Consider the following 25,205-nt stretch of genomic DNA (forward strand, 5'->3'; position numbering starts at 1 on the left):
CAGTAAATTCATCAGTAAAACAGCAGGATTTTATATATATATATATATATATATATATATATATATATATATATATATATATATATATATATATATATATATATATATAATTTACACACACACAAATGAAAAAAAATTCTATATAGCAATTTCTGTTCTGTACAATTGCACACAGAAGTATGGGTATGCATTAGAAATACAGGCCTGTGTAAAAGAATGTTAATTACATTGGCAATTAAGTCTCTGAGGTTGTCTCGCTTCCTGACCTTGAATGGCAGCAAAAAACTGTTTCACCTGCAGTCGTGTTTGTGTGCAAAAGGAGGGCATTTCTTTAAAAGAAAAAAAGGAGCAAAAATAAACAAAAAGGGTTAAGCAGGGCAGAAAATTACACCAGCCTTAAAAAAAGAAAAAAGACTGGGTGCCACTAGGTTATTTAAAAAAAAATAATAATTGTCCATTGCTTGGAAAAAAAAATGAAGACCACATTGTAAGGGAAATTAGTGATCTTGTTCTCGTAATTCCTCTTTGACAGTTAAAGCCATTCAAAAATAAATGCTGTGTGACCTCTGCCTCTTTGCTGGGTCCGAGAGCTGCTGTTTTATCTCTTCTTGTTTTGTTGTTGTTGCTGGATTCTGACTGTTACAGGTTTTCTTTGGAGAGAAGTTTTCCCACTGTAGGCACTAGGAAGAACCAAGGCAAAAAGCTCCTGTTAACGTCTCATCTGTCCCATCTGATAGTTCTCTCGTGGCTGCCGCTGGCGTTGGGGCTGGGGGTTGGCATTCTGTGCTCTTCTCCTCTTCAGAGTGCCTGTGGGGGAACAGCCAAATCAGAGACCAACAGTCATGAGGTTTGGGAAGTTCAACAGAAATCGGAGAGTGGCATCTGGCCTCCTCCCCTCCCAAAACCTATTAGATCATTAAACCCTCACCAACTTGTTAGTTTTCAAAATCTAATTGAAAAGTATCAATTAAAAAACCAAAGATCTGAAGAGTGCTTAGTTGGAGTTAAGTGGTATAGAAGAGGAATTTCACCCCCTATTATCTCTGCATTAAAACTCTTTCATATTATGAAGCCTTCATTAAAAACTTCTGCAGCAGTTTGAAGCTGACACACGCTAAAGGGCTCTCACCTGGTAGTGGTTTTGGAGGAGGGAGTTTTGGGTTACTGCTAGGGGTGTGGACACTGCAGATCTTAATGAAACCAGCCATCAGCATAATGAGAGCAATCCCCATCAACAGCACTGCCCACCAGTGAGCCTGGAAACAAGCAGCAAGAAGTGAACATCACACAGAAATAGAATTAGACATGGCCGTGTGTGCATACCTACCAGCCTGAAAACAATGGATCCTGAAGACAAACCGGATCGCTGAGTGGCTACGATTTCTATAATCCTCTACAACCACTGATACTGCAAGACTTCTTTGAACTAATAAAAACGCTTACCACAATCCACTCAGCAATGTTCTCATACAGCTCCGGGTTAAAGATTGCTTTCTTTAGCCTGGCCAGGGGACCATCAGCGTCCACAAGCCGACACTTCATGAACACATCGCAGTAACCCTTGAAGTCGTTGCAGGGAGAGCCAGGCTGCAGAGTGATCGTTTTGCCGGAGAAATACTTTGACCACATTTCTGATCCTGTGCTACTGCAAACTCCTTGGTCTGCTACAGAAGGAAAGGGAAACCGAAACGAAGAACTAGATTGAGAAAAGGACAGACTTTTAGAGTATCTATCCAAGGCCGTGTATAGAAGTCCATCCATAAAACACATCCCTGCTTTTTGCAACTGTTCACCGTTTACTAAAATTACCACAGTGAGTTCAAAATCAATATCAGACAACCTGACTATGAACAAGGCGGACCGACTTTTCAGCAGTGTGTGTAACATGTATTTTATTTCTTCTAAAGTGCATTCATTCCTCACATCAACTTAAACAACAAAATTAAAAAATATTTAAAAAAAAAACACCCTACCATAACTAAATGTTTGAATATTTCATTTTGTTCTGAGAAATCAGGCAAACTCATGCCTGTTCATAAATGTTTCATTGGATTAAACGCAATGGTATTTCTTGGCAATCGTGGTAATTAGATGCCTGGATTAGCTTCTCAAAGACGTAAATTACGAAATACTTGGTCTTGTACTGCCCTGAATATGCCATCTATGTAAATGCATACACCACTTTGAAAATGGGAAATTCTTAGACAGCAAACAAGGCAACACTATCTGCAGATCTACGGTTTTTATGGGAACATTTCTCACTTTTCTCCTTGCAGCAGACGTGGCACAGTTCTCTTTCATCATTCCCATCTGTACTTGCACATGTGCACTCCTCCAAACCGTACTTCTCACAGATTGAACCAGCGCATTGCTGCGGGAGAGAGAAGTCAAATCAACTACAAGAGACAAAGGGCATCACAAACAATCCATCACCTTTTACACCTTGATATTAAATCCAGGCCCAACTTGGTAATGAATCTGGCAAATGAAAAGACACTGGAAATCAGTCATCTTTCCCCAAGCTAAATAGAAACACACTGCACTGGGAACATTTTGGAAAAAAAAACTACTCATTAAAGTGACTGCTAACCCCTTTTTGTTTATGTCCCCTTTTAGCTGAGAATAAAAAAAACACAGAACAATCGTCTCTTGTACCCCATTGATGCAGACTTGTGTTCCCCTGTGGCACGCTGTGAAGTTCTGTTTGGGCTCCGATATTGGACACATAGCCTGAATGCCATTGCACAACCCTTCCCTGGCGCAGTCAGACTCTTCTCTACACTTCGCAGTTGAAGGTTTATATGTGCATTCCTTTGTACAGCAAGGACCTTGACTGGGGCTGGGGGAAAAACCGCAATTTAGTTTCAATCTAGCTAAGCATCATAACTGTTGGCAATGAAACAAATGTCAACAGTTCTATATCTATCTGTTTCACAAAGACCAAAGGATTAGGTTTCCTGTTCATGCTGCAGCCGAGCAGACAGATGCAATTTCTCCCAGAGGACACCTGAACAAGTTTGTTGTAAAACATTGTACTGTAAAAACCAATACAAGTGATACATCTCAAAAGAGACAGAGCTTCAGTTATGATTTATCTTTAGTCAGTGCCAGTAATCTTATTATTTTATTCCTACTTGCAAATCATTCTGCAATTCCCTTGTCTCATTGAGATAAGTGAACAAATGCATAATAGTCTTAAATATTTAAGCAATGAAATTCATCCTTAGTATGTGCCTAGATTTCATTGTTGACAGAGCTCTATGCAGACTGGGAACTGTGTTAAGACAGTAGATCACTGAAGCCAGAAGGTAAAGCTAAGGAACAGCTACAAATAGTTTATTGATCCAGCTGTATCTGCACCAGTAATAAAGAAAAATTCCCCAATTGAACAGCATTTAAATTAGAAGTTTTGAATGCCTGTTTTAACTTACCTGCACGCTTTGCCCTCTTTCAACTTGCACTTGAGGTTCTCTTGCTGATTAGCATCATAACAGCACTCATCCTTGCACTGATCACTGTACCCACAGTCGCACTGCTCTCCATTCTCCACCAATCCATTTCCACAGATCGGCTGACCAGACTCTGCAGAGGGGAAATGCAACGTCAGCCTTAATGGAGTACCCTTTAAGCACCATTATCTGCCCAAAATAAGAGTTACCCCGGAGCCAATGGATGTTTATGGTTTTGCAAAACATGCATTCCAGTTGATGCTAAGCAAAGACCTGCACCATTTAACATCCCATTCCACTTTATGGCTGTGGAGATTTCAAGCAGCTGCTTTAATAATGAGACACAAAATGCTGTGCATTACTTTGCCCTGGTGTCAGATTTAAAGGGGAATCTTTCTCAATGGACAAGCTGACACTCTGGCTGCCAATTCAATTAGACTAGTCCATTCTTCTCACACAAATTATAAACAGTGTTCAAAAGGGGCTGTTGCTTATATTAAAACACACACTAATGAGCTACAACATCTAATTTGAGGTCCAATTGAAACCAGTTTAGTGTGGGGTTGAAGCACAACTCCTGGCTTACTTTACCTGCACCCTAGAAAAATAATTCCATTGAAAAGGATGCAGCCCCCCTGCACTCCCACCACCAAATCCAAAGTCTGGAAAAATGAGAACCTCTCCACACAGTTCTTTGTGGATTCTGTCCTGCTTTATTGCAATTCTGTTCTTTATTTGGAAACGTACCCACAAAGCAGCTTCCTCTCTTCTTTTCCAGCACCTGGCTAATGTTGCGGACGCTGCAGATTGAAAACTTGTTGTTGTTCAGCTTGTCACCGGAAGTTGCTCTGGCGTACATGATGTAATTTCCCTTTTCCTTCAGGCTCTGGCTCTTGGACTCCCCTGGGGTGCACTCTGTTCCAGAATCATGCTACGGGTTTCAAAGAAACAATACAGGTCAAAATGGAAACAAGTCAAAAGAGCAAACTCAGAAGAGAACAGTCTGTAATTTACACACAGCACTGTGGCTGGTAGAAACCTTGTAACAGGTCATGTAAGGGTATTACACAGACTTCGAGGTGCACAGTTCAGCCTTGCACAGTCAGACAGAGAGGCTCTACTCACAGGAGAACCAAAGTTATGTCCGACTTCATGAGCGAAGGTTATGTGGGAGACCTTTGGTGGCACATGGGAGGCGTAGTTCTGAACGGTGATGATGCCAGTGTTCAGAGACTTCTTCTTGCCATCAGAATACAGCTTGCTCTTCTCGCAGATACCTCCCGAGCTGCCTGTAAAAGAGAAGGGGATATTTGTTAATGGATCATTGGGTTCTGGTTTTATTTGTTGAAAAAGCAAAAAAACAACTTAGGAGGTCAATAAAAGTATTTCTCATTCTTCAGCCCTGATGGTGTTAAACTACTGATAGTAGTCTTTTTGGGGTTTCTTACTGGCAGCAGAAACTGTACTGGTAATAAGAAACCCCAAAAAGACTCCTGCCTGTAGATTTTCTAGTGGTTCTGAAAAAAAAATAAAAAAAGTGTTCATTTAGTTTTACGTTTACTTTGGCATGTTCACTGTGGGACCATGCTGTCCGAGGTGTGCAGTCTCCAGCATGATATACAGTTTGAAAACAATCTCCTTTTCCATCTTCCATCAAAGACCACACTGGTTAATTCTGTCTGCAGACAACGCAATGTCATTTACAGCTGGTCACTAAATAATCAATTTTGTGAAAAAGCGGACTGAGTTTTCTTACCATCATTATATTCTTAGAGAATATAATATCACACGAGCATGTTTCATGCACAGTATTATGGTGTTTAAATGTTAAGATGTAAATACACTAGATTAGAATTTCTACCCAACATCAGATGGAGTGTAACAAAAAGTTTCCAAATAAATTTTTAAAAAAATGCTCATTAAAATATGCTTTGAACTGCAGAACACACACTGTTTTACTTCCCCAAAGAAACTTACTGAAAATATTAGTAATTCTGGAAATTGTCATAGTATTTATAAAACAGACGTTTAAACCCAGAAAAATCCACTTCTGCTGTAACACACACACACACACACACACACACACACACACACAGACGTTTAAACCCAGAAAAAGCCACTTAGGCTGTAAACTTTGTGTCTTCAAAAAATCAACAAACTCAAATATTTTTACTATTTTATCATGGGAAGTATGCAATGGCTCTAAAGCAGTGAAGATAAATAATTCAAGTTGTTAGGATGCAGGGCAGGGCAGGGTTCTCTGCATTAGACTCAGTACTCTTTTCTACATTAATGACCTGCATTCAGCTGGCACTGCCACTGGAATACAAATGGAAGCAGCAGCTACAGTTTTCCATAAGGTTCCAACTCCGAGGAAGCAAATCAACTGCTTGATCAGAACTGCAGCGTCAGGGCGATTAATCTTGAAAACATTCCACTTAAACAATCTGAAGACAGGTCCTGTGTGTTTGAGCAAAAAATATACAGAGCGAGAAAACTCAACTTACTTCAGAAGACAACCCAGCCCATTCTCACATAGAAAAGTCACCTTGGACAACTTCAGGGTAAATATATCATCATTAGGCCCTAACATGAATCTATTTCAGTGAATCTGGCTCAGTGCATTATATCAATATACTTCCCAAAGTGCAAAATTGGCGTTCAATTGAAAATGGAGATTAAAAAAGATACAGAACACACATTTGCTTCCTCACAGAATCTTGTTAAAAGTCTGGGATTGATTTCTTACATCAAAACAAAGAACCAGGCATTAGAAACTATTAACTAATGCTTGCGAAGAATTAAATATTATAACTAGACCATATAATGGCCAATATGGAATTTATATCAAAATCTCAAAACCGCTTTTTGCCACTAATATGGAAGGCTATGGGGTTCAAGGCCTGGCTCCAACCCAGCTGTGAATTCAGCAATATTCAAGACAGTGTGCGATACTGACCACACTATCTATTTAGGCAACAAGACAACATAAACAAGTTTCTTTTTGCAGGCCTGATAGGGCAGAGTTGCTAGCTCTTAATACCTTACTTCTACAGCTTGGGAACAGAAACAAGAAACATGAGGAACAGACTAAGGCAAGCAGGCGCCTTTCGCTTTCCGGTTTCCAGGGATTAGACCAAGAGAATGATATTCCCAGGTTTACAAAAAACAGAAACAACCTAAATGTTTACTTTTTCATTGGTTCACAAACAGAATATCGCCCCACCCCCCCAGCCCAGCTGTGTCACTATAATAAAGCAAACACTTATATTTCATATATTCTCTTCACTGTGTGTGGTTTTAATTAGCTCCCCCCCCCCACCCCCACACACACTTTAAATTGCAAATTGATCAAATCAGCACACATTAGGGCACATTTAGAATAAATGTAATTACTTGCACTTAGATAATTTACAAGCGTGCTGAATTTTAAAAAGGGCACTGTCAAAATCTATACAGAAAATTAAAGAAAGGGACTGGAATATATGAAAGTATTGGATGATTCTCCAATAATAACGTGTCAGGCTTTTAAGTGGATTGCAAGTCCAGGGGGTCCATCACTGGCTCGGACTCATGAGACGCATCTCGCTGGCTTTCACTAGACATTGTGTCTCACAATTTTTATTTTAATTGCCTAGCTTGGACTGCAGAAAATTTCAATTTCGGTTGCAGCAGCTCGCATTGAGTTTCAAAGCCTTTATCCATTGCCTTGGCAGTGCATCAAACTGAACCTAAACTTGTTCATATTGCCTTTGCATTTAGACTTTGCCTTAACCACAGCGTTTTAAATAACTGAAACTGGATGAATTAAATAAGCACATGACCTGCATCCCCTTGTTAAATGGAAGTGTGAAATGACAGACTGGCTCCTCCACACAGCAAAAATCATAACTGGAAAAGCAGTTCCATAGAGCTATAGCCAAAAGTTTTGCATCTCCCTATTGAATTACCTAATTTTACTTCATAAAGGTTGAATGAAACCTGCTGTATAAATGTTACGTTAACATACTGAATTACACACAACTTTGTGGTTTTTCATATACTTAACGAAAAACTGACTAAAAATGTGACATTTCAAAATCCAACATGCAATACTGCGCACTATTATGGCTTCCGGGAGACTTTTGCAATATCATTTTGTTACTTCAATTACATGATGTTAAATTGTGTTCCTACATACATAATATATACATAATATATATATATATATATATATATATATATATATATATATATATATATATATATATAATATATATATATATATATATATATATATATATATATATATATATATATATATATATATATATACATATTATATATATATATATATATATATATATATATAAAATTTATATATTGGTAAAAATGTAAATGTGCGACCTGCATAGGTGATGCAAAATTTGAGTTGGTAAAAATGTAAATGTGCGACCTGCATACATATGTAAAGACCAACTGGCAGGCATCTCCTTATATTCCAAGATTCAGTTACTGTGCTGAAGGGGGTCGAGCCTCATCACAACTAGATACACATCAATCAGACGCCTTTACCTGCTGGCGCTCCCACCCAGGCCAGTCCAAGAACACCATCGTCAAAGTCTCGATCCGTGAACACGTAGGCCAGGCAGTAATCATCATGATTCTGTTCAGAGTTCAGCTCCAAGAACTTCTCCACTCCGATGTTAGCAAACCTGAAGGGGTTGGAAGGGTCTCTTTCATCCTGCGTCGTATTGATCTGGGAAAGGAAAAGGAAATACGGGACCAAAAACATGGGACACAAAGTCAACACATTTATACTTGAAATACTGGATTGTGAGGGGGGGGGGGGGGGGGGGAAGCTTAATGAAACATCATAGAAAGGTAAAGTAGTGTACAAAATACAAATTAATTCTTATCAATATTACTTTCTCATTTACTCTAATTGCATGATTATTGATTTGGAAACTGTAGAAAATGTCCAGGCCACTAGTAAAAGCTCTATAGAGAGCAATGCTGTATATAATAAAAGATCAATAGAAAACAAACACTTACTCTGATTCTCTTCACCATGAAACTGATATTTCGAACTCCCAGGAAATCTGTGCTCTGGTAAATGGAGTCAATTGCTTTAATGTGACTGGAGATCTGCAAATCAAAAAGGAAACACGCTTCTAAATGTACAATTCTACTGTATTACCGCATTTCCTCAGCTAGTGAATGAAAACAATATCCAATTTTATATTATTCTCAATGCTAGGTGACAAACATGCAATTCTTCAGCCAGCAATACATCCACTATACAGAATTGTAGAGGTGAGTAGTTTTAGCCTAAGCAAACAATCCACCTGACTATATGTGTGTGTATTTATTTTATATATATAAGACACAGACTCTGGAGAATTGACTGCTTTGCAGATAAAATAATGTTTGTGGCACAGTAAGTGAGACGCTCTAGGAAGCAAATTAAGTGAGGATGAGCTCAAAAGAAATTAAAGGGTACAGATATACGAGTCCCACATTGCATTTTTAATATCACTCCTTTATACAGAAAGAATGTGATTTTAATTTACAATGTTATTTTTAAGAATGATGGAAGATTTGTTTTATAAACTGATATCCCAAGGGTAGCAATCTCCTACAAGTGCTCATAAATCATTTGTAAAACCCCATGAACCTGGCAAACAGCCTGTACTCCAGGGTTTCAATTATACAGGATCTGCCTGCATCCAGCACACAGCACTCTTGTAATGGTACAGATAATTGCGGCATTCCCACCACCAATTACGAATTGTTCATGCACACAGATGTTATTTATAGCAGCTCGGAATCAAGCCTGATATTGAAGCTCAGCACTTGCTGAAGATGAACAAAAGCACAGTTTGACAAGGACTCAAAGGGTTGATAAGGACCTTTATTATATTGTGTTACATGTTCCCATGTGTTGCTACAACTGCGCACTGGTAAATCCATCTCAGTTACATGTGAGCAGGAGGATGATGGGAAATGTAGTTAGTTCTAAGGTTCATGGAAAGCCATCTTGAGGCAGGGAATGCAATTTTAAAAAAAGTGGTCAAAAAAGTAAAAAAAAAAAAAATTCAAACAATACACATACCCCTTACGTGAACAGTTAACAGTTGTAGCAACTACAATAAAATGGAAAATTGGGGTATACCTTTAAACCCGTAATCCCAATGGGCAAATATTTTAGTAAAACGATAATTTGCTATTACATTATATATATTATTATATATATATATATATATATATATATATATATATATATATATATATATATATATATATATATATATATATATATATATATATATATATATATATTATATATTATATATTTTCATGTTCAGATATTAGCTCAATTTAAATATTTGTTAGGTTTTTCAAAAGGTAATAAAAGCCTTTATATTGCTCTGAAAGCAGGCAAAGACAGCATAGCAGGAGGGGCAGGGGGCATGGCCGTGACCCTGTGTGTGTGCGCCTTTATTTACAGCAAGACCTTAGAATATGTAACACGTTAAAATAGAAAAATAACCCAGTAGTAAAGAATATGTTATGTAGGCCTCACCTTTACCCCGGTGAATTAACTACAAAACAAAGGATGCCAAATAGCAGTTCAAGTTCAACGTTGTTTTGTTTATTCCCGAAATACAGTACATAAGTTGATTTTTTTCCCCCCATTCCTTGCCATTGCCGTTTCTTCACAGTAAACAGTGGCCAGAGGCAAGTTTTCATAAAGTAACAACATGAGGTTTACTTGGGCCTTTTTGTAGCTCAACAAACAAGTGTGGAACAAATGTGGAAATGGCGTTGTAAAGTGAAAGGGGGTGGGGATCACAGTTTTGGTTCTCATTTATTACATTCCACATAAAGTCACAACAAAACCTATATAATATATACAATCTTTGTAAAAATCACTACACAACATTTTCAGGAACTTGGGTACTGTTTAAGCGACGCATTTCAGTCCCATGAGATTCTGGCTTGCTCTAAAAACGCTTTTTTGTCCCAGATGGCTTTCCATAGAGATCACAAATGGGGCGCGTGCATAATCTGGTTTGTTTACTTTGTCCTGTCTAAAACTAGAGGCTCAAAAGCTGCTGTGTTGATTCAGTGTTTTTGTTTGTTTGTATTTTATATATATATATATATATATATATATATATATATATATATATAATATATATATATATATATATATATATATATATATATATATATATATATATATATATATATTATATATAAAATAATATATATATATAATATATATATATATATATATATATATATATATATATATACACACACACACACACACACACACATATATGCATATGCATGCAATTTTCCCACAAACAGAAGGCCGTGGCCAATGTTAAACATTAGCTAGCTGCAGTTCCACAGAAAGTAGAGGGAAGGGGAGATAAGGAGCTAAAGGGTTAATTAAAAATGTATTTGGAAATATACAATAAAAAATATCACATCACTAAAATGTCATATTTAAATTCCTTTTTGGGCTTGGAGGAGTCTCTTGTGTACCTGTGCTATAACCGCTTCCCGTGTGCCGTAGTACTTGAAGAACAGGTGGTCTGTCTGGATGAAGAGCTGGCAGGTGTTCTTAGGGGGTTGGGTTGTTCTGCGTTTCCTCAGTAAGACAGGTCCATCCGCGGGCTCCTCCACCACCGTCTCCTGCAAAGGTACGGAAAGGGAGAGGGTTAGCCTTCAGCTTCACCTGGAAAATGAAAATTCAAAGATACATATATATATAAAACTCTTGTGTGTTCAATCATGTGGGATGAGAAAAGAACTACTATAATGTTACACCCCACTTACTATTCACCAGGAGGGCTCTCTTAAGTCAGACCTTTATATAAAATAAAACCTTCAAAAAAACTTTGGTCTCAATTTTAGTACATTTGTCTGTTAAATTGCATTGCTAATTCAGAGTAGGAAAAAATGTTGTATGGGTAAGTATCAAGGTTACTGAGTGGAAATGCATAATACAGAAGTGTCAAAAGCTGGAAAAATCCAATGTAATACTTTATCTAAACTTGACACGCACACAAACAGGGCGCTTGTGTATATAAAATTACTGACTGCAATACTAAATTAAGGAATAGAGAAAAACAAAATGTATTATTCTTGTTTTAAGTTTAGCTGGAATTTCCAATTAAACCTCAGATTAATTGTGAAAGAATCTGGTGGATGCAGACATTTACTGCTAAGTGTATAGCATTTAAAAAAATTAAAGGGACAAATAAATCTTAAATTGTCTCAGTGTTACTGCGTCAGCCATCATGTCCTAAATCTGAAAGTTTACTGTATAAAACGCCACACTTTATACTGTGAACAAAATGCGTTAAAGGGCCTCTACATCTAAGTGAATGGGCAGGCTTGTAATCTTGTTTTTTGTTTATATGATGAACTGGCTTCAGTTTTTCCAAGCTTTCTTAGAAAGTACCTTCCTTTCTTCCACAGCATGAACAAAATCGCCCAAAAGATATCCAAACATTGACGTATCCAAAAAAAACACACACAACACATTTCCTTGCTTTCATAAATTCAATTAAAAAAATAAAAAATAAAACACACACACACTCTGCCAGTCTCCCTACAGACTGTAATAATTTCCAGCCTGCTCCGTTTCAAGTTGATCTGCTATCAGTTATGCAACAAAGGCAGCAATTCCTGTGGTGAAATTAAAAGGTTTCTTTGTGTTCTAATTTGGAATCCCAGTCAGAATCAACTAAACCTAGAGGGAACCAGCAAATCTCAATAATTGGCACCTGCTTCAGTTTTAATAACCAAACACGTATTGTAGCGATTGCAGATAACCTCCGGGTCCCTAATTAAATGCACTGCCAACACATTTCAAAACATGGAAATGAATGCTATTCAAAATCATTACATTGTATTCACCTAAGGGTGTTGGGTTATTTATTTGCTTTTTAGGTCTAGATTTGAACACAGACAGGAAAGGAAAGTGAATAAATTACCCATGAAGAATGTGTGACCCAGAGAGACTGGCATCCTGCATTTATATTTGTGTATTGTTGTCTTGCCAGGATTTTTCATTGACAAGTTTTGAACGGGTGCTTCTAAAAAGTACTGCTCACGAACGGTGCGGCTAGAAGGATTTACATTTATTAAGGAATTATACAAGGAAAGCCCCTTTCTTTGCAACATTGGTTACTTCCTCGCAAGAGCTCAGCAGGCATTTAAATGCAACCAAACTAATTTAACTATCGCCTGTATTTATCATAGGAAACTCACATAAAAAGAAATACAATTTTAAAACAGGTACTGTATTAACCATCAATTACCAGTGAAATTCACATCTTTGCAAAGCGAAGCTCAAATACTGTAGCACATTGATGCTACAATTTCAAGTTTGATGTCCAAATTAGAGTTTGAATACTGAATCCATTTTTGTTTAAAATGACTACAGCAATCATTATTATAGTCAGTTTATTAAGGTTTGGACACAAGCAGCAGAACTGAATATAAATAAATGTAGTCTTCAATAAAATACAAATAAATCCCAGCCAGCACCCGCCACCTTCCGTTTACTTACCTTTGGATTCTCTTCCCGAGTCCCTGAAGCCTGATACTTCTTCATCCTGTCAAACACAGAGTGATCAGCGCAGCCTCCCTGTGCTCCATACTTGTGTGGGTACTCTAGAAGGAACACCAAGAGATAGGACTGGGTTACTTCTTGGAGTTTGAGTCCGACTACCGATTGTCTCCTTTCTTTCTGCCACATTCTCATCATGCATAACAGTCAGTGTACAGTGAGAGTTCAGCAGTGGGGAAAAAAAAGTCTTAAAGCCTATAAAACTACTTTTTTGGACCGTTAGAACTACAAATCGGCATGATGCTACAGTAATATTTATACATACATATATATATATATATATTATATATACATATATATATATATTATACATAATATATAATATATATGATATATTATATATATATATATTATATATATATATATATAGACATATATATATATATACACATATATATATATATATATATATATATACACACACATATACATATATACGATATACACACACACGATTAAGTTTGATTAAACTTATTTTACTTCTAATGATCAAGTAGTGATGTCTTGATAATGCTGATATACAGTATCTCCCAGAGGAATTCTGCAAGGATCCCGTTTCAGAAGTTTTCACAGGAGTTTCCAGACTAATTGTTTTCTTCTCCAGAAGTAGAGGAAACCATCTGGATTTGGACATTAAGGGTTATGGACCGGCTCCCCACAGATTAGGAACTTAACCATGTAGCACCACAGCAGTCCAGTTCATAATCATATAATTTGCACCCCAAAAGATTAAACTCGGAACATACAGCATCACCAAAAAATGTACTTTTTGCATTTGTGTCCCCATAGCTTTTCAAAACATTTCAACATTTCCTTGGAATAGGGTTAAGAACTTTTCAGAAGCAGCAGCATTGGCTGAAAATCTTGGCAGTTCATAAAAAAAATATAAACAGCGTCTCATTAAATCCTAAACAACATTTCTGTAATGCCTATCTTCCAGTGAAATGTGTTTGAAGTATAAGATGAGACAACTCATTATCCGCTTTAACCTGGCACAAAAAAAAAAAAAGCAGCCACTAACAGCATGGCGGAACTGACAGCACTAATTTCTCTAATCTTTGCTGAGCAGCCTTACTGCAAATCTGTCTTCTGTTCACTGCATTCAGAATATCAACCAAACTTAAAGCAGACTGAACTCAAAAGAAATGGTGACTGATGATTGCATCTTTAGAGGGAGACTCAACTCTTAATGGACCATGCGCTACACAAGATTCATCAGAGTACAGCGGACTCTGTCAGCTGTTAAACACTTTTAAAAAGTACTTGCAGTGCTTTTTATTTACTGATCTTTCTAACACAAGCAGGAATGAGAAAACCACTCATTTACATTTCCACATTGTTCTGAACTCCTCCTACCAGCGCAATTTAAAGTACGGCTTCTCGTCTTCCTATGCCACTTACGCACTCATCTTACAAGGTGACCAACAGCTTATTAGAGGCAAGAATGATGACATGGTGTCTGCCATCATCTGTACACAACATAGCATTCAAAAGGGTCAAAACAATATTCCCATGAACTGTACACAGTCTCACTTTCTGAATCTTAAAGTTCTATTTTACACTCCTCAGGCAGCAGAGACATCTGTAACATTCCCCCAGTTCCTCCCCTGCCACAACTTCAAGTCAAATTGAAATGCTGTTTTTGGCAACACGGTGATTGTGTTAGCCAGGCATATATTTCAAAAGGAGAGGATATTTTTTTTTTGTACAAAATGTATATTGAATTCTACATGTGACACTAGAGTATGTGCTGATCACACCTCAGACATCCCTATGGCAGAAATGCTCTTTCTACAGTAAATGGCAGTGTGGTGATCCATACTTGGCTAAGCACTGGGTTATAATTGGGGTACGAGAGCCTTTATAAAAATCAGCCAGGGATTTGTGTTCAATACTGTACTACTAGATCTGTTCGCACTTTTGTTTGTTCACTCACATTAGTGTGTAATTGAGACGCATCATTTCAGGCTTTCTGTAGCTACAGCTAATGAAAAGCTGGAGATAATATCAACATTATTGCCACTCCCCTAGGTGATCAGAAAGATAAATCAACCTGTTCGGTGAATCAGAAGCTATTAAAACAAGCCAAGCCAAGGTAGGCACCAAAGCATCCAGTATACTAACTCTCTCATGGGGCGTTTCTTCTAATTTGTGAATGACAACATTTTTCATTAGATATACTGGTGGGGTATCAATCTGTACAACACACCTATTGTTAACAGGCAAGTCACAGCAACATTACTGAAACCCTTTCATCTGTCAATAACTATAAAGAAAATATATCTCACACTGTTAAGAATGCACTCTCCCTCTCTCATTACTTAGGTCTGTGGCTCAAGGGTTTAACAATATAGACGTGCTATCAGCCAGCTGTGCCAATTGCAAGGCTGCTATGTCTAGCTCTGCAATGTCAGTCTCCAGCGCAGACTCCAACCTAAAACAAAAAGGGGTCCTTGCCTCCAGAGAAACATTCTACACTGTATCAATGTATTCTGGCATTCTCACTGGCCACCTAAAACCCTTGTGTCCTACTGAAGTAATTATAAAAATGTCAGAGTGTGGTGTTCAGTACTGCTACCAAGGCAGTGTGATGTACTACCGGGCAAAATGAGACACACCAACATGGCAGGGGACAGGAGTCCTTTAGGCAAACATGTCAGAATACCTTTGTCTACAGCATTCTGATCTGCTGGCTCTGATATTAGGCTTATACTGAAATTCACACATTACGTGAACATGGGGAGGATCATGAATTTAAGTTTGGCCAACACCAATAAACTTTCATTATTCGGAAAACATCAGTAATTGGTGAATTTGATTCAAACCAAGCATCCTGGACAGATACAAATGACACAACAGTCTCCCTTCCAATGAATAGTGGTGGGCGAGGGATCTTTCACTGAACTACGGTTTGGCACTAGGAACAAGTCAGGATTGTTAGCAGATTTGATGTGCAAGGATATTTAGGGAAAAAAGTATTCTTAGTGGGGGGGAAAAAAAACCTTGACCCAGAAACAATATTTAAAAACACGTGAAGTGCTAAATGCTGTGTGTCTTCCAAACTGTAGCTATTTAGAGTGATTTAATAATGAATATCAGAATCTCAGATCTGAGTAGGAAAGAGCTATGGCGACTCAAAATCATCAAAAATGAGGTTCCCAGAACCATAATGCCTAAAGGGTGTGTAAATCACATGAATCTCACTGGCAAGATTACATTCTAACAATGCATGTTGCAATAAAACACACACATTAGCTACTTCCAGATTTCCGGATAAGAATATTGCAGCAATGAACAAATAGGAAAGCTGCATAGCTCCATTACTTCGAGGGGCAGTGGACTACAGTACAATCAAATACCTGTAGAGAGTCTTACAGTACTGATTAGAATTCAGTTCCTTTGTTTTTCTCCAACCACAGTTCGAAAGTTCAAAATGTTAAAGCTCAGATGAAGGATTTAAAGATAAAAATCACTGGAAAAAAAAAGACTAAAAATGCATTTAATTGTAAATTTACTGTTTCTAAGGAGATTAAAAGCCAAGTGCTGTGCTCTGCTCCCCCCCCCCCCGATCCCAAATGTATATAATATAGCTCACTTGTAGTGATTTGTAGGTAAACACAGCCATCTGGCTGCACTGTTCCAAGGAAGCTTATATAGTCAGAAATCCATCAAGTTAATGAAAAACAAACAAATGCTATGGTATAAAAAAATAAAAAATTAAATGAAGAATTAAATGAAGAATCCTAAAGCTTATCGCAAGATACACTTCTACAAGCACATATCTTCAAAGCTGAAAGTTAGCCTTGAGATGGGGTTTTGCCAAGTAATTTAATAATAGATTAGCATTTGGAGAGAAACTTGTTCTCACAAATTCCTTGTAAAAATAAAAATATTCAGGGTAGGCGAGCCATGCAAAGGAGTTCTCCAAATGTCATGCAGCTCTGCCACCCAGACAAAGATCACAGCCACCCACTCAAACAGAAGCCAAGCCAACACCAATACCCTTCACCCTGCCGCCTTGCCTCTCTACGACAAGGGTATCCCGAAACCAAGAAACAACAAAGTGACGTAAGGAAGATTACGCTTTAAAGGAATTTGTAACCTGCTGACTTTTCTGTGTTCAATGGAGGGGTTAAACTCCCAATAGAATGAGGATGCCCGCTATTGAAAAAGTTATTTTGTTCTTAATACCTCACAATTTAAAGACGGATTTGGGAGCCTTCAAATTCTAAAAGCATTGTTTTAAGAGCGTTCGCGTTCTCTGCAACTGTACTACAGGCTTCCATTCACCTCCTACCAGGTATAAGCTTTTAATAACATTCTGAAGCAGCTACACCAACAGCAACCCAGAGTACGAAGACTTTACTCACTAGAAGTGTCTTTTCATCTAATGCTGAATAAAAAAAAAAAAAGTGATGTGTTTGTAGACAATAGAAAGCTAATTTCACTGTATTTTGAACAACTGAAAACAGTATCCCCACCCCCTATTCATAGGAACAGACCTTCAACTTAAAGCCCAGGCACAATCAGCAGGATTCCCGGTTTTATTGGTAAAATCCAATGCAGAGCCTGTTAAAGCTGGCTTTCGAACAGCAAGTAATCCATAAATCAATTACTCCAGCTAATTCACATCAAGTGCTTCGAATGATGAGTCTAGTCGCCAGACTGCAGGGATTCAGGAATCTGAAACTGCTAATCTTTTTTTGTTTGTTTGAAAGTCACTAATGGGAGATTGCCCAGCGCTGGTCACTGCATTCACTGGAAACGGGGAGCAAAGGCATTTTATTAAATCGCTGACAATATACTCTCCATTTCAACAAAAAAGCCCCTTTGTCTGTCTGCTGAATGCCACCTCATTGAGATGCAAATCATAGATTGTTGCCAATGAAAAGGCACCAAGAGAAAAAAAAGTTTAAGCGTGGGTGTGTATAAAAGCGTTTTGGAAAGCTGCAGACTGAAATAAATTAATTTTTCTCTTTCATTACTGCATTTAACTTTCTCGGGGCCAAATGTAGTGGAAATGCCCACATACAGTACATTTGCACAAAAGACATCCAAGATTACCAAAAGGTACTTGAAGTGTATTAAAATGCTTTGATGTTCTTTTTATAAATGTATTTTATAAAGTGACTAAACTGGATATAATATTAACAGGAGGATATCCATCACAGTTTGCTAAATAACCGACATAAAACATAAACAGAAAGAGTTTAGTACTGGAAATGTCTGCAGATCACAGCAAGTACATTACTGTTATTATAAATTCTAGTTCTCCACAAGAGGTAGCTAGAGAGAACTGCATATCAAAAACAAAACTGCAGCAGTGTACAGTAGATTGACACTAACAAAGCACCACATCAAGTTTTTTCAGCATAAAAAAAAGTTACATATTTATGGTGATATTAGTTTATTAAAAATCTATCAGTTGGGTACCACTGTCCTTGAAAAAGGATACTATCCATTAAAAATCTAATTAGGTGTAATCCTACTGATCAGTTGCATCCCAAGGATAGAATTAGATGCTTTTCCAGTACTCCGAGTCAATTAAAAGCAAGATACATTGTAGGAATTGCAATAGGAAACTCTTATTCACAATTACTGCAATTTGTTTCTCATGCCAGGGTAGATTCAATAGGATTATTTCAGCCATGGCTACAAGTATGGTAAAGTTACAGCTACATTTCTCTCGGTTTAGGGGTGTGATCTAGCCTTCCCCTGCCTGGGGACAGTATTCAGCCCTCACTGCACTCAAGTTCTGTAGCTGTCTGATTGGAATGATTCCTGGCAAACCAAAAATCACGTGCCGGCATTGTGTTACAGCCAGCTGTGATTGGCTATGAACCTTGACGATGAGAGAGACAAGAGGCTGGGCTGTAACAAGTAGGTTAGTTCGTACTTCATCAGGATGCTGATTTAAAGCCAAGGTGAAGACCACCATGGAAGCAATACAGAGGATATCTATTAATCTGTCATGATTATGTAGAAACTGAGTTACCATCCTGCTTTTCAGTGCAAAACAGACCAGAAGCGTTGCTTAGCTATGGTGTCCAGTAACATGAATTTAGTAAACCAACAGGTCTGTTTACTATTGTAAATTCATTTTTACAGGTACAATTCAGGGATGGAAATAAGACTCCCAATGCATACCAGTTTGATCCACTCTTGGTTTTACCTGGAATGGGTGAAACTTTTTATGAATTGTTATTTACATCCCTGAATTGTACCTGTAAACAAGGTACTTTGGCAGTCGTGACTTCAATGTGTTGTATAAACATATTCTTGATCTAATATTATTTAGGTCAGATCAGGTTTGTTGTTATTTACAATCGTGCTACAATTTAGCAGAAACATACAGTATGGGACAATCCTCTCCTCCACTCACCTCCTCTCCCACAAAATACAGGTCTAAGTGGAGAAGCCAAGCGCTGCTGCTGGTCATATTTCACATAGTATTTGTGCAGATAATGGGCATCATTTATTTAATGCCATCAACTCATACTTGCCTTGCGCAAGCACTTTATTCAACAGAACACACAGTACCATGGGAATTCTGAAAGGCATTTGTACACAACTGGCAACAAAAACAAACCAAAACACGGATGACTCATTCAATTGCTAACTGATAACAGCTGCAGTTAAAACATATAACATTAGATTCAAGGTTATAGTTAGAATGCACTTTGTGTAATTTCACGCTTTAGTCCAATCGTGTTTCAATACAGTATGCTGAATTTTAAAATTCCCTGCTACTATAGTTCAGTTCAACATGGTTTTAAATACACAATGTGCAATATCAACTGCAGAGAACAGACTTACATTCAAAATCTATCCTAGCCTAATGCTTCCTCAGGCAAAACTTTTTTGTAATTATCAGTTTATTGAATTTTGTCTTCAGCCTCGCAAGCAATCAGTGGATTGGAAATTAAAAAGCAAAATGCCAGCAATTTGCAAGGTTGAGATACCATGACATTGTGCTGTGAATATTTTCATTTTGTTGAAACATATGGTTTAAAAACATTTATATATTTTTTGATTCTGTATTATTTTTATTTTATTTTTAAAGCCAGCTTTACATTTAAAACGGGTCAAATAAATATGACCTTTCCATTAATGCAATTTTATATGTATACAGTAACTGTTTAATTAACTGGACTATTTCTCCTGTCAATTATAAAAAAGAAAAATCAGCATCAGACCATCAAGTACCTTTACCTTTACTGATGGTCTATCAGGTGACCTGTAGTACATAAACACAGACCCAGCAGGACATAAATAGCTGCTGCTTTTAAAAGGGCCCCTTACCTATTTATGATGATTATTGGGGGCGATTCCGAGCTCTGTTGAGATGCATGCTTTCTACACAGCTGTCGAACTGGCTTCAAGCTTGCAAGGAGGCATTGTTACCTTGCTATGAATCTAGAGCAGGGGTGGCCAACCCTGGGCCTCGAGAGTGGCAGGGTCTTCTGGCTTTCCTTCCACCCGAGCTCTTAATTCAACCGATTGTGTTCTGCCAGGTCTTTAGCCCTATCAATTCAAAGATACCCCAAAAAACTTGGGTAACAATTTATATTGCTTTGCATAAATTAATATTAAATAGATACGCAATTGCACAGTAATTAGTCAAATTAATATTTAATGGATATGAAATAGCTGGTTTCTTGCTAAATGTTAACCAAATGTCGATTATAAATGCAATTGCATATCACAACCATTTACATTACGTTTTGTTACCCTTGAAAATGTAATAATTTCTAATTGTTTACATGTTTAATTGATAATACAGTTAATCTGACTTAATGGAAAGTAACAAGGAATAATTTAACGTAAATTTAATCTCAATTGCATATCTGTTAAATATTAATTTAATATGCAATTGCATATCTATTTAATATTAATTTATGCCACACAATATAAAGCCTTACCAAAACTTGCAGGATTGTGGCTCTTCAGGATGCAGGCTCACCACCCCTAATCTAGTGACTTCCCCATGAAAGTGTGGTATAGGTCAAGGGTCACATGTTTTTCTTCTAGAATAAGGAAATATAGCCACAAGACCAGACAAACTCACAAGTTAAACTGCGATAAACAAAAAAATCTTAATAGGTGGACCAAAAGAACCAATTCAAAATGATTACAATCATAAAAAGTAGAAATTCAGTAAGACTTGCAACATTACAGTGTCTAGCTGTATCCATGAAGTCCTCCGTCATTTGCCTCCTTGAGGAATACAGTGCCACATTCATGTCAGCAGCTGGAATTGTGCAGTGTTGATAAAGTAAGAAATGCCGTGGCTAAATTGTCATTCAGTTTAAAAGCAGTGTTCTCTCTTATCCACTCTGCCAGACAGCTTATTACAGCTCATGACACACTTCTTTTCACCTGACTGAAGCTGTGCTAGGTATGATGAAATAAAATAACACAAAATCAGGACAACCAAACAGGCAGGATACAGCGACAGGCATACATAGTATAAATCCACACCTCATGATACAGTTTAATAGGAAGTCCAAAGATACAATCAATTTGTGAGTTCTGACAGAACCTTTCTAAAGGCTGAAGCCAGAGAACTAGTCCACTGGAGAATTCACACTGCATTAAAACTAAATTGAAATATTAAAAGAACTCGGCAGTGAACATTTCACACTTAACTACCAGCAAAACTGCCTCAATGTTTTCTAACCACCTCCCTCGCACTTACAATTCTACAACTCAGCTAAATGATTAACGCTGTCAGATTTAGGTAATGCCAAGGACCTCTTGCCAAAAATTCAAAATGGTGTTCTGGGAAGTATGGATCTGCTCCTGGAAGAAAAGCTTAAAAAAACAAAAAAAAAAACAACCACACACACCTCTCAAAAGAGACAGGTCCATAGGATAATGGAATCACTGTATTGCACTGAAATAATGCTGGAGTCATGGGTACTATTCAGAGATTGCCAGAACAGGTTCTGAAGAAGACACCTCCCTTTTACAACCGTCGAATGCCACACGCTTGACATGCAAATCACAAAACACCATGGGAAAGCGACATAATGTAACAAACGAATTTTAAAGGCTTTCTTGGAAAACAAAGGCATCGTTGTATCGTAAAGTACAATTAAAACACACACACATGTATTCTTAAACTGAGGGAACACAAAGCGACTAGGAACTTGGTTTCACAAGACTAGGTTTCAGCCCAGTGAATGTCACCCCTGGGGAGACAGGGCTTGGTACAGCAAAGTTGCCTCAGATTTGGTCGCTGTACCAAGCCCCCGGTCCCAGAAAAAAAGTGGTATTGTATTCCCTCAGCTTTAAGCCCATATGAATTTCCTCAGCTTTGATAACGCAGTGTCTGAACTGGCTTTCTTTGTTTTAAGATGAGATCTGCTTGGTTTGTTACTTGTAATGGAGGTTTGTTCTCGAGACGAGCTTGGAAGTCTGATCAGAAATTAAATACTTCAAGCGTATCTCTGTACTGTATTTTCAGCTAACAAAAAGATCTATCCCACTTTGCATTTACAAGGTAAATTAGGATTATCTGCCTTGAGGAAAAGTAATTCCTTAGAACTGGAACCCTGTGTTTCTCCTCAAATACAACTATAAAACTAATTATCAAGCAAACATAGAATGGCATTTTCAAATTGGGACGGTTATTCAAAAATACTTTAAATAAATACTTGCAATCGTAGTTGTCAAAGCTCAGCCGTTGCCATATACACGGTCTGAAGGGAAATCGGAAGCTGTCTAGGACTTCGGCAAATATATGTATTTTCCCACTTTTGGGAATTAAAATTGTGACGATAAACCATGAAAAAAAAAAAAACAACTTAAGAGTTCTGTTGTACATTTTACGTTTAGACTGAAGCTCCTTATGAATACACATTTTCTTTCAGCAACCTGCTTTTTGAGTTAATGCTGAATCGTACAACATTTTGAATCCACTTAAACTATTTTAAAAGTACGTACATAGTTAAAACACAATGTATACTTTGTTTTCATTTATATACTGGTACATCTATTCCAGTAATTTTTTTTTTTTTTTAAATGTTAATCTGTAATAAAACAAAACAAAAAAATTGCAGATAAAACAATGTGAAAAATAAAACAAATATAAAACAATAAAAATGATCACAGGGCTTTACTTTGAATCCACACAAGTTGTCATATCCAGCTCTTTACTACAGCAGTGTAAAGCTGAGACCACATCTACTCCCTATGTAAACACATAGGTTTCCTTTTTCTTGCAAAACATGTAATACATTCATGACTTTTCATATTGAAACACAAACTTTTGATGGTATCCAATGTGCTTCCATGTGGACTTCATAAGTAAGTAAAGTGGGAAGTTCTTCTGGTTAAAGCATACACTGTGTTAAATGTACCATTTTCAGGTCCACAGGGCTGCTGCACATAACGTACTGTAACACAGCCACCCATGCGTTTCTGAACACTGGTATCCTTCACCTGAAAAGTAAAAGTGCAGCAGCCCCTTTCACTGCTTTACTGCTGGGGATCCAGCTGCAGCATTGATAAACTGGCACTGTGACCACTGTGCAGCAAGTAATGCCTACCTTCAAAATTCACATATTAAGCCATCAATTGTCTGTTCTTTAAAATAAAAGAATTAGTTAACAAGCAGTAGTCGACCAATATAACCCATGATGAGTGAATCCAAAACGCATATACAGCATGCAAAGCACACAAGCATTTGGTTCACTCCCCAGGACCTGTGGACACAACTGAAGTCATTGCCTTGACACCTCATTTAAGCAGCAACAGTTTCATACTCGACTCGTAACTTTAAAAACACGCTACGAACCCACAGAAGTGAAATACTCACTGATATCATCCTCGTGGTAGATGACAGAGTGGAAAGGCACTGATCTGTCCTTCAAGTATCTTTCCGATGGCTCCACGTAGAAGGTTCCTTGGTGAGTCTGGATGAAGCCTTCAAACCTGCCGTCCACTACCGAGCCATGGCTCATGCTGCCCTTTTCACCTGCAAGACAGGAGATTAACTCAGGTTGTTATCAGTTCCAACATTCATTACGAGTCCAACAGTATTTGCCAAGACTTCAGGAATTACAGGTAGGCAGTATTGGAGGAGGGCGGGGTTGGTAATTACTGAACTTGGATTTCTGTCAGCTGTGCGGCTTCAAAACCATTTAAAAACATACCCTGCACACTGTGGGGTTCCTGCTGTAGAGAACTTTAAAAACAGCTTTATCTCCCAAAGAACTGCAATCTTAAGATTGCAATTAAGTAGAGGGGATTGAAATCATACTGTACAGCCTTCAACATCAAGGTCATCTCAAGTTACATGTCTTGTCTTAATAGCCCTTCTCAGCCTCCACAGCAAAGGGCTGCAGGGGGTGTGAAATTATGAAACATTTTTATATTTCAGTCCAGCATTGCAGACAATTCCTACCACTCCCAAACCAACATGATTCTAACTAGACCAAAAAAAAAAAAGAAATTAAGATGCTGAAATATTGTCTAGTATAGTAGTCTTTTTGCAGCAACAGTAATACTTAAAAATGAACCTAGTAATAAGATTAGGCAAACATTTAAAGAAGCAGCTTTTTCCATTGTTACAGTTTGACTGTTAAATTTCTTAGTAAAATAAAAAGGGGAAATCTTTGCTTATTTGGCAGGTACAGTGTGAGCCATGCAAGGAAACGTGTAGGTCGCCTTTTCAGAAGCAGCTCACCTGAGCATCCTGAAAGCGTGGGGGAAACCGAATTGTGAGGTGGCAATCCAGAGCCAATCTTAAAAGGAAGGGGGTTGATTTTTAAGCTTGACTCAGATTTAAAATGCAATACATTGTCAGAGATTCTGAAATGCAAGCAACTGCTATTATACACTTCCACCACTTCCACCTTTGAGATTTAACAAATGATGTGGGCATGCACCGGCTCACATTTAGACCCTCCCTGTTATAATCACGCTTTGCTTGGAGTCAGTCTGTTCAGAGCTCATATCAATTTGAATGGGCAACCACCGGCACTGTTACAGTTTGTTTTCTTTTTTTTTTTTTTTTTTTTTTTTAAAAAGGCATGCAGGTCAGTTCAATAGCAGCCTCAGAGGCGTGAAATGAAAGAAAGCAAGCTCCTATACTGCTGTATTTCTGCTTTCCATTT

General features: G+C 37.6%; 1 protein-coding gene across 3 annotated transcripts in view; it reads right to left on the reverse strand.

Annotated features, from left to right (window-relative positions):
- Positions 1-441: 441 nt before the first annotated feature.
- LOC121299163 (disintegrin and metalloproteinase domain-containing protein 10-like) overlaps positions 442-25,205 on the reverse strand; it is a 64,140-nt gene continuing 39,376 nt past the window's right edge. For all 3 annotated transcript variants that reach the window (XM_041226752.1, XM_041226753.1, XM_041226754.1), the window contains 13 exons: positions 23,906-24,064; positions 13,024-13,127; positions 10,989-11,138; positions 8,484-8,576; positions 8,004-8,187; positions 4,575-4,738; positions 4,197-4,380; positions 3,432-3,582; positions 2,656-2,839; positions 2,263-2,371; positions 1,444-1,664; positions 1,130-1,256; positions 442-807 (listed from right to left, as the gene is read on the reverse strand). In XM_041226752.1, the coding sequence (XP_041082686.1) occupies positions 710-807; positions 1,130-1,256; positions 1,444-1,664; positions 2,263-2,371; positions 2,656-2,839; positions 3,432-3,582; positions 4,197-4,380; positions 4,575-4,738; positions 8,004-8,187; positions 8,484-8,576; positions 10,989-11,138; positions 13,024-13,127; positions 23,906-24,064 (1,928 nt within the window). In that variant the 3' untranslated portion in view covers positions 442-709. The remainder of the gene's footprint in view (positions 808-1,129; positions 1,257-1,443; positions 1,665-2,262; positions 2,372-2,655; positions 2,840-3,431; positions 3,583-4,196; positions 4,381-4,574; positions 4,739-8,003; positions 8,188-8,483; positions 8,577-10,988; positions 11,139-13,023; positions 13,128-23,905; positions 24,065-25,205) is intronic.

This window comes from Polyodon spathula, chromosome 24 (assembly GCF_017654505.1).
Source record: "Polyodon spathula isolate WHYD16114869_AA chromosome 24, ASM1765450v1, whole genome shotgun sequence".
Taxonomy (NCBI): Eukaryota; Metazoa; Chordata; class Actinopteri; order Acipenseriformes; family Polyodontidae; genus Polyodon; species Polyodon spathula.